This window comes from Archocentrus centrarchus, chromosome 10 (assembly GCF_007364275.1).
Source record: "Archocentrus centrarchus isolate MPI-CPG fArcCen1 chromosome 10, fArcCen1, whole genome shotgun sequence".
Taxonomy (NCBI): domain Eukaryota; kingdom Metazoa; phylum Chordata; class Actinopteri; order Cichliformes; family Cichlidae; genus Archocentrus; species Archocentrus centrarchus.
This window is the reverse complement of record NC_044355.1, coordinates 35,209,749-35,220,387: the sequence shown is the minus strand read 5'-3', so window position 1 is coordinate 35,220,387 and position 10,639 is coordinate 35,209,749. Positions and strand designations below refer to the sequence as shown.

Here is a 10,639-nt window from a genome sequence, read left to right as displayed (position 1 = left end):
ACATAAATTCAAAGCTTGAAAGGACACAAGGAAGAGCAGAAAACCAGCAGAGGCAAACCCAAGATAAGGAACTATTTGTTTTTTCAAGTTAAGCATGTGAAAAAGCTACAGTACTGTCCCTTCATTACCCTTATTTCTTTATAGTTTGCTAACAAAGTGTGACTTAATGAAAGATTGAAATATCTTATTGAAATATTTTGACAAGATGGTGCTGTGAAGTCAGCAGCCATCGAACCTGCTCCAACACTTTGTCTGTATAAATTAGTTTTAGCCTTAATTTTTGACTTTATAATTTCGTCTGCTCTGTGTCATATCACGTATGACAGACAGACTCTTTTTATCATTGGAATACAGGACATATGGGACTGCAACATCATCTGTCTCACGGATACATGACTGATTCCCCTCATACCGGACCACGCGGTACAGCCAGCGCAGTTCTTCAGGGTTCATCACATGGACAGAACGAGTGAGTCTGAGAAATCAAAAGGAGGAGGTGTGTGCCTAATGATTAATAACAACTGGTGTGACAGTAGGAATGTTGTCCCTCTGAAATGTTGTCTCCTAACCCTGAAATGCCGCCCCCACTACCTGCCCCATGAGTTTACTTCGGTCATCTTCAGCACCATCTATATCCCACCCCAAGCAGACACAAACACTGCACTATCCGAGCTACATGAGGCTATTTCCACCTATCAGGCTAACCAGCATGATGCGGCTCTCATCGTAGCTGGGGCCTTTAACATTGCAAACTTGAAAAGAGGAGAGAGGACTCTAGACCACTGCTACTCTCCCTTCAAAGAGGGCTACAAAGTAAAACCTCTTCTGCCCTTTGGGAAGTCAGGTCACACCTCTGTCCTTCTCATGCCGAAATACAAACAAAGGCTCAGGCAGGAACCCCCTGCTGTGAGAGAAGTGACATGGTGGACTGATCAAACGAGGACGCTCTGCAGGGTGCGTTGAATTCAACCGACTGGGACATGTTTCACAGCAGCATGGGCGGAGGCATCGGGGAGTTTACGGAAACAGTTATGGGATTTATTGGGAAAGTAAGTGATGACACTTCGCTTAGGAGGACCATCGGGACTTTTCCCAACCAGAAGCCGTGGGTGGATAAATCTGTCTGCAATGCTCTGAGGTCCCACACCGCTGCCTACAACTCCGGCCTCGCCTCTGGGAACACGGAGGACTACAAGGCTGCGTTATACAACGTCTGCAGAGTGGTGAAAGAGGCAAAACATCGCTACGGCCGCAGACTGGAACAACAACTACAACAATCTGATTCCAGGGAACTGTGGCAGGGACTACACATGATCACAGACTACAAAGCACCATACACAATACACCCAGTGAGTGCCAATCCATCTCTGGCTGATGAACTTAACAACTTCTTTGCGTGCTTCAAGTCAGGAAGCCAACAGCCCGCTGTGCTCCCAGCCGCAGGGGCAGAGACACTCACTGTGACAGAACGTGACATGAAGAGGGTTTTCAGAAATGTAAACACCAGGAAAGCAGCTGGACCAGGCAGTATTAGTGGACGTATCCTTAAAACCTGCACTGACGAGCTAGCACCTGTGTTTACAGAGATATTCAACCTCTCACTGAAACTGTGTGTGAGTCCCACCTGCTTTAAAAAAAGTCCATTATAGTCCCTGTCCCAAAGAAACCACACCCCAGCAGTCCCAATGACTTCACGCCCATAGCGCTCACCTCTGTGGTGATGAAATGTTTTGAGAGACTCATCAAGACGTTCAATGTCTCTTTTTGAAATACAAGTGTACATCTATACACATTATATTATATATATATATATATATATATTGAAGGAACCTGAAAAACCAGCCTATCCCCCCAAGTTCTGGCATGTTTGTTTATTAAACAGGAATGACAGCAAACAACGGAATAAGGAGTCCAATTATTAAATTTAACAAAACCATTTCAAACAGTTTACAGATTAATCTGGGTCAGACTGCATGCCATGCCGTGTGAGATGGCATGAAGTACTGGCACATTCTAATTCAGCTTACAGTTTCATATAGTCACAGCTTATCAGTCTTGTTACAAGACAGGGACAGAGAAAAAGGATTCCACAGCTGCTTCTCCCTCCAAGGGTTCCTTTATCATGTTTAGTCTCGTTGACCACTCCACTCAGGAGTCCTTGCTTCTGTTATTGATACAAAGGTGACATAGCACGAACACTATGACCTATAACATTATGTACTTGTGTATTTTAATCAGTTATGTTATTTTCCAGACCAATTTCTCAGGGAAGTAAATGTACATTCAGTAAAGACAAACATCTACCATGAACCTCATGAAACTTCATAAAAACTAATTTCCTACAATATATATATATATATATATATATATATATATATATATATATTAGGGCTGGGACTTTAACGCGTTAATTTCGATTAATTATGGGGAAATTAACGCGTTAAAAATTTTAACGCATTTTAATCGCACTTTGCACCGTGGAACGTTTCTCAGTGCGCGAGTTCCCGGCATACAGATTATATCGACGCACAATGTCCAAATTAGGGTCCGCATCCTTCGAAGGACACGGCCCACGTCTTTCGCAGCCCACGAACACCACAAAGGCCGGAAGTGAGCAGCTAGCCTTCATATCAGCTGCCGTCACCTCTGCGTAGCTCATGTCGCCTAGCAACCGTGAGTGCGAAGCACAGCTGTGTAAAAGCAGCTGTTAAACGGAGAACAAACTTTTTCTCCTTTTTGTGGTTTAATTTTAAGTCTTTAATTCAAAATAAGCTGTTAAAACAAGCATAACACATTTCAACATCAAGGAATACAGCTGAGAGAATGATTAATTTCCAACTATAACAAGTGAGACATTAATGTTGAATAAAACTATCCAGTTATGATGCTTAACTTTAATTTCAGGAGTTTATCACAGGAGCACTTCCACCCTTCATTGGTCTGTGTAGTAGACTGGTGGGAAAATAAACAACATTTTGAAGTTTAAACTTATGTATATTGATTCATTCATCAACTAAACTTAAATTAATATTTCTCATGTCAAATATTGAAATCCGATTAAAATGCGATTAATTTCGATTAATTAATTACAAAGCTTGTAATTAATTCGATTAATTTTTTTAATCGAGTCCCACCCCTAATATATATATATATATATATATATATATATATATATATATATATATATATATAGAGAGAGAGAGAGAGAGAGAGAGAGAGAGAGAGAGAGAGAGAGAGAGAGAGAGAGAGAGAGAGAGAGAGAGAGAGAGAACATGAACACATAGGGAGTGAAGGTAGTTATTCCTGTGAGTGGTGCCTAAGCTAGAGTTGACAGGTCTAATGTCAGGCCTGCGTGGCGTTATATAGTCCATCCGTTTCTTCCATTGTGAAACAAACAGTTCCGTCTTGTGATTTATATCCGCGGTTATCTTCTCCTTTTTATATACGTCCCATTGTAATGTCCATCCACATATTCAGATTTGGGCTTTCCTGTGAAAGCCATTTTTTGTGAGGGTCAACAAAATATTAAATAGATCTTTGTCTTTTTTTTGGCCATCCTTCAGGTGCAAGTCCAAAAAAAAAGAGCTTTACACTCCAAAGGCAGATGACTACCAAAACTATCTTGTATTGCATTATGTATTCCCTTCCAGTACATTTTAATGATTTGACATTCCCAAACTATATGATAGTGATTAGCATTCATGCTTCCACAGTTTCTCCACAAGCCAGAGAATTTCTTTTATAATAAGATTTCTGACAAGGTGTAATAAAATATCTAATCATGCTTTTCCAGTGGCTTGCAAAAGTATTCATACCCCTTGAACCTTTCCATATTTTGTCATATTACAACCACAAACAAAGAATTTAATGTGTGGAATTTAATGTGAAAGACCAACACAAAGTGGTATACAATTGTGAAGAACGAAAATTATACATGATTCAAAACATTTTTTACAAATAAAAAACTGAAAAGTGCAGTGTGCAAAAGTATTCAGCCCCCCTTTTCTTTCAGTTGCCTGATGACTGCTAATGACTAAAGAGAGTCCACCTGTGTGTAATCTAATCTCAGTACAAATACAGCTGCACTGTGACGGCCTCAGAGGTTGGTTAAGAGAATATTGGGGAGTAAACAGCATCATGAAGTCCAAAGAACACACCAGACAGGTCAGGAATAAGGTTGTGGAGAAGTTTAAAGCAGGCTTGGGCTATAAAAAGATTTCCCAAGCTTTGAACATCTCACAGAGCACTGTTCAATCCATTATCTGGAAATGGAAAGAGTATGGCAAAACTGTGAACCTACCAAGACAAGGCCGTCCACCTAAACTTACAGGCCGAACAAGGAGAGCACTGATCAGATGCAGCCAAGAGGCCCATGGTGACTCTGGACGAAATGCAGAGATCCACAACTCAGGTGGGGTAATCTGTCCACAGGAAAACTATTGGTCGTGCACTGCACAAATGTGGTCTTTATGAAAGAGTGGCAAGAAAAAAGCCATTGTTAAAAGAAAACCACGAAAAGTCCCGTTTGCAGTTTGCCAGAAACAATGTTGGGGACACAGCAAACATGTAGAACAAGGTGCTTTGGTCAGATGAGCAAAATTGAACTTTTTGGCCAAAATGCAAAACGCTATGTGTGGCGGAAAAATATATAATATATAATTTTTCCAATTACTCAACAGGAAATGAAGAAAAATTAATGTTGGGCTGTTAAAAAAAATAGCAGTGTCTGCATTTTTCTTTATAAACTCAAATATTCACTTTATGAACTGAAAAATCTTTAGGAATTAGCATTCCTGTAAATCACTAAACTAATATTTAGTTGTATAACCACTGTTTTTGAGAACTGCCTCACAACTGTGTTGCATGGAGTCAACCAACTCCTGGCACTTGTGCACAGGTATTCCAGCCCAAGATGATTTCTTTCTTTTTGCCTCAATAACGGCATTTTTGATGTCACCCCACAAGTTTTCTATCAGATTAAGGTCCGGGGATTGGGCTGACCACTCCATAACTTTAATTTTGTTGGTCTGGAACCAAGATACTGCTCGCTTACTGGTGTGGTTGTGGTCACTGTCTATTTGAAACACCCATTCAAGGGCATTTCCTCTTCAGCATAAGGCAACATGACCTCTTCAAGGACTTTGATATATGCAAACTGATCCATGATATGCAATAAATAGACCCGACACCATAGTAAGAGAAACATCCGAATATCATGATGCTTGCACCACCATGCTTCACTGTGCATACTATGTCTTGAATTCAGTGCTTGGGGGTCATCTGACAAACTGTCTAGGGCCCTTGGACCAAAAAAAGAACAATCTTAATATCAGTCCACAAAATGTTTCTACATTTCTCTACAAGTCAGTCAATGTGTTCTTTGGCAAATTGTAACCTCTTAGCACATGCCTTTTTTTTCCCCACACTGGGACTTTATGGGGACTTCTTGATCACACTGCTGTCTTCTAATTGCCACAGTATTCACAGGTAACATTAGACTGTCTCTGATCACCCTGGAGCTGATCATTGGCTGAGTCTTTGCCATCCTGGCTATTCTTCGATCCATTTGAATAGTAGTCTTTCGTTTTCATCCATTTCTCTCTGGCTTTGCTTTCATTTTAGAGCACTGGAGATCATTTTAGCTGAGCAGCCTATTGTTTTCTGCACTTCTTTATATGTTTTCTCCTTTTCAATCAACACTTTAAAGAATGCTTTTCTTTTGAACAATGTCTGGAATGGCCTATTTTTCTCAGGTTTTCAGAGAGAAATGCATATACAACATGTGTTGGCTTCATCCTTAAATAAGGGCCACCTGATTGATGCCTGTTTTTTTTACAGAATGAATGACCTCACTGATTGGACTCTACACTGCTATTATTTTGAACACACCCCTTTCAATTAATTATTCAATTACAGACTCAAGAGTATGCATATGATGAATGTTGGGTCTGTTGGTTTTCTATGACTCTACTACACCTACTGGTAAATTGTTTGCCATTTAGTAATAATATGACATGCCCTACCTCATGAAACACAAATTGTGAGCAAGCGGGTACGAGAACAAAGCCAGCAGCATCCAACGAAGCAACTGACCCGTAATACACACTGTGTAATACACACCATGCAGTGAAATAGCGTTAGAAAACTTCATACTGAGATGGCAGAGTCATGCCCTTCTGCCACTTTCATTGTTCGAGACCAGCTAGCTTGCGGGGCCCGAGTTGAACCTGTACATTCACGGTGGAAAAGGTATCTTTCACAATTATTGACATTTTCCAAAGCGTACAAACCATATGATAGGGGGGAGGGTTAAGCAGATGTTCAAAGCAAGATAGATAGATAGATAGATATATAGTTGTACTTCCGGACCTTGGCCTCATGAAATTTTGTCTGACTGGACCTCTTTAAATTTTATTTGAATACCCCTGATGTATACTGTAAATAAAATTGGACCTAGCACAGAACCCTGTGAAACATAATTAACCGTAGTGTGTGAAGAAGACTCCCCATTTACATGAAAAAAATTGGAGTCTATTAGATAAATATGATTCAAACCACGGCAATGCAGTAGCTAATGCCTAATGGCATGCTCTAATAAAATGTTATGGTCAACCGTATCAAAAGCTGCACTGAGGTCCAACAGGACAAGCACAGAGATGCGTCACTGTCCGAGACAATGAGAAAATCATTTGTAACCTTCACTAATGCCGGTTCTGTACTGTGATGAATTTTGAAACCTGACTGAAACTCTTCAAATACCAGAAATAACTTTTTGGCACAACACAGGCATATCCAAAACTCTCCAAAAGTTGCTATCACCGGAAAAAGTTGCTAAATTTGTTGCTAGTCGCTTTTTTGGGGGAAAAAAAGTCGCTAGGCAAGTCTGAAAAGGCCTAGTGTCAAAGTCACTAAGTTGGCAACACTTGTGGCTGGTGTTGCCAAAAACTGATTGCAGCTTCTACCATGTGACAGAAATGTTCTTTATGATGCAAAATTAATTGATACGATTCATAAGAGATATAGTTTGAGATAAACTCGACAGATTATAGGTCCACAAGTCATTTACAACAATATAAATACCAGCAATTATTTTTTGGCAAATACCAGAAATCACTTTTTGGCAGAAGACCGGCTATTCCGATGACAAATTGCTCCACTGCCACTGTGTACAGTGTGGTGGCATGTACATTTTGCGTACATGCAGTGCAGTACCTCCCGCAACCCTGAAAAGGATAAGCGGAAAAGAACGGATTGATGGATTTGTTTTTAGTGCAACAAAACAATGAGATAGGAAAGAGTTTGATACCAAGATTTCTAGAATTTTTCAACACCAGGATGTGTTTTTCACACTTCCTATTACATTAAAACACCAAAGAACAAGGTGAAATTAAATGTCATGAAAAAAGATCAACATTTTCTTTGTATACTTTTGGGGAGGGGGGTCTGAAAAAGAGTACTCTTTGTACATTGGAAAATGTTGATGATTGTGAATGACCCCTAAGTAATTTATGTTTGGTTAACATTGTTTTAATACTGCCATTAATGAAGAATACTGACATGAATGTTTTTTTGATTTTGTTTAATGGCAGCAACATTATGGAATCAGATTTTGAGGTTACCATTCACACATAAAACAAACTGGTTTTTGCAGATATGTAACAATCATGCTAGCTGTGCACAGGAGCTGAGGCCTGTACAGTAACAGTAATGTTAACGACTGGGCAGGTCTGATGACCTTCCTCTACTCCTCATATAAACTCTTTTCGTGCCTCATCTTAGCTGACAGTGGTAGTGCTGCCTCAACTATTGCACTGTAGCTGTTTCTTTAAAAAGAATTGTTAAGACTTGTGCAAGACTTCCATTCATCCATCCATCCATTTTTTTCCATTATCCAATTAGAAAAATTAAAACATCCTAGTTACCGATCACCAGAATGTGGTCTTGGCTAGCTAGCTAATGACATTGATTTAATAATTAGCTAATTACTGAATGAACTATTTAAACACACATTTAACTTACCAAAAAAACATGATGATACCTCAGGTCCCTTATGTCAGTTAGTCCAATTTACTGCAGAAGACTTCATGTTTCAGTTTTAAACAGACCACATGGTTGTGGAAAGAAAATGCCCTATCTCCTCTCAACATCCCTAATCTTTCCCGAAAAGAGAGACAAGTTTTTTCCTTGACTGCAGCTCAAGAAAAACTATGCTACGGTCAAGATTAAACTTGACAATTAAAGCTGTCAATAATGATGTTACAGTTGAGTGTTGCAGCATCAAGTTCTAAATTAAAAAGAAACTTATGAGAAACATAACCCCCAATCCAAAATCAGTATAATTACTTCAGAGGTGAACCTTTCTGTTTTAGTTTGACCCCTGTCCTATATCCTAACATGGAGGTAGTGGGGTTTGTGACTTATACTGTGGACAGACACCAGAGGGCAATAGAGACATTTTGGCTTCACTTTTGGAGTTTGTCCATGTTGTCTACAGTCACTGGAGAGACAGACAAAACCAAATGGTAACAATGGCACAACCACAAACAAGAGCCACCCACATTACTGCTTGTTTCACATATTTTTGACATTGTCCACTTGACAGGCTTGTCAGTAGCTGTTAGAACCATATGGGTAAGAGGTATTTTAAATGCACTAGACTAAACAATAGAATAATTCAAGAGTGCAACCTGTGCCTTAACAATACAATTTCACAACATAAATGTTCAAAGATAGTTTGAAAATGTAATTTCCCAGTGTTATCGAATAAAAGACCTTTTTTAACCTCACCTCCTGTATTATTAGTTGCTACTATTATACTGTCACACACATTACTATTTAAGGCTGCATTTGCATCTGCATTTGTTAATGCCAAATTGTCTATCCCCGATGAAATGTGGTTATAAAATATACATAAATAAAAGTAAAACAAAACAGTGAGTTTATTTCAGCTGCTCCTTTATTCACAAGGGATCACCACAGCAAATAGCTCGCTGGATGCCCTTCCTGATCAACCCCAAACTGATTTCTCTCCTCCTGGTCATGAACCAGGGACCTTTTGTGTGTTAGGCTAATGTGTAAACCACGAGCAAAAGTAATAACTAAACCAAACTATCTGGTGCAAATAAATAATTAAATTATAGTTTTCTGCCATGGTGATTTTAAAGAAATAAGAATCTATGCTCCCATTATGTCATTCTTAAAATGTACAATAAGGCTCAAACTAGGGGATTTTCAAAGTGACATTTTGTAAATTGAGATAAAACACAACAAAAAATAAGTATAACAGGCAAATGATGGTGAAACTGGCCACATCAGGATCTAAGTGATGAATTAAGGTTCAACTATTGTATGCAATACATTACCATAAGTAGACAAGAATGGGTGTGGAGGCCTTACCTAGGTATTTAATGGTGAATCCCCGAGGCGGATTAAGAGACCTCCGCATCCATCCCTCCCTCAGCACCTCCAGGTGGTCTTCCTTGCCTTGTATCAACAGTACATGCTCGTCAATCCATCCCAGGAAGAAAGTCTCGGACACAGCCTCTGTAATACGCTGGTTCCATACATGGTGCTGGGTATTTTCTGCTTTGAAATCGGCAAATATCTCATAGCCGGTGTGGTGTCTCGGTAGCTCATCACTCTCCGACACCCTGGCTGCCCCTAACGCCTCCCCAGCCCCGACACTGGACAGCACTATAGCCAAAGAATGGGGAGCTATCTGCAGGAAAGACTCCATTGTCGTGTCGGCTTTCTAGCTCTCGATCGAATGCAGTACAATCATTTTATTCATTTCGAACTTCAGGCTTAATGGAAAACAAACCGTTCATGTTAGCTACCAGTGCAGCTACGTTTTGCAGTAGCCGCATATAAAACAGTTGTATTTTCATGAAGCTAGTGTGCTAGCTTCAGTTAGCGCTTTAACCTTACATGTAACCAATGTCTACATTTTTAAGGTCCGTCTTCTTTTCGGGGGGTAATTTACAATTTAGTGACGAGTTATGTCAAGTGCTGTCGACCAGAAGCAATAGATGACATTCGTCATTCTCAATTTACAAGCTTGTTGTAAAGACTGAGACCTAGAAATATTGCTACCTAGCTGGATGCTAACGTGTTAATGAATTCACCCAGGCAACAGATGCGGCGAGCGCCCCTCTTCTTAGCAACAGACAGCAACGCAGTTTCGTGAGTCAGCTGGCTCTGACTTGACAACCTTTACGACTGAGAGTTAGGCGAGACTTTCAGTTGCCAGATGATCGTGTCGAGTCTTGCGCCTGATACGCTTTAATACAGCACGTTAGAATACAACTGGATGCGAGACCGCCTTGTCCAGATACAGCGGTGACAGGCGTCGGTACGCATAAACAAGTGTGAACACACTCTTCCGGGTAAATTTTCAAGTTAAGACTTGTAATACCGCAAATATGGGGAAACTATTCAAAATACTATTACCCTGCTGAAAAATAAATATATTTACTCTAATAAATCTTTGTTCATTTAAGTATACTTAAAGGCAGACTAATTCAAGTGTATACATGATTAGTTACGTTGAAGTTAGATGTTTTCAAACACAAAATTTGTGCAAAGTATATTTATGTGTGCAACACAAAACTCTGGGCCCTATACATAAGCAGTCTCAGTG

The 10,639-nt window shown here is 39.8% G+C and overlaps 1 protein-coding gene across 3 annotated transcripts in view; it reads right to left on the bottom strand.

Annotated features, from left to right (window-relative positions):
• The window catches only part of LOC115787377 (storkhead-box protein 2-like), a 129,536-nt gene extending 119,191 nt beyond the window's left edge, over positions 1-10,345 (bottom strand). For 2 of the 3 annotated variants that reach the window (XM_030740061.1, XM_030740062.1), the window contains exon 1: positions 9,397-10,345. In XM_030740061.1, coding sequence (XP_030595921.1) covers positions 9,397-9,736 — 340 coding nt within the window. In that variant the 5' untranslated portion in view covers positions 9,737-10,345. The remainder of the gene's footprint in view (positions 1-9,396) is intronic. The other variant, XM_030740063.1, reaches the window with a different exon arrangement.
• Positions 10,346-10,639: the final 294 nt, after the last annotated feature.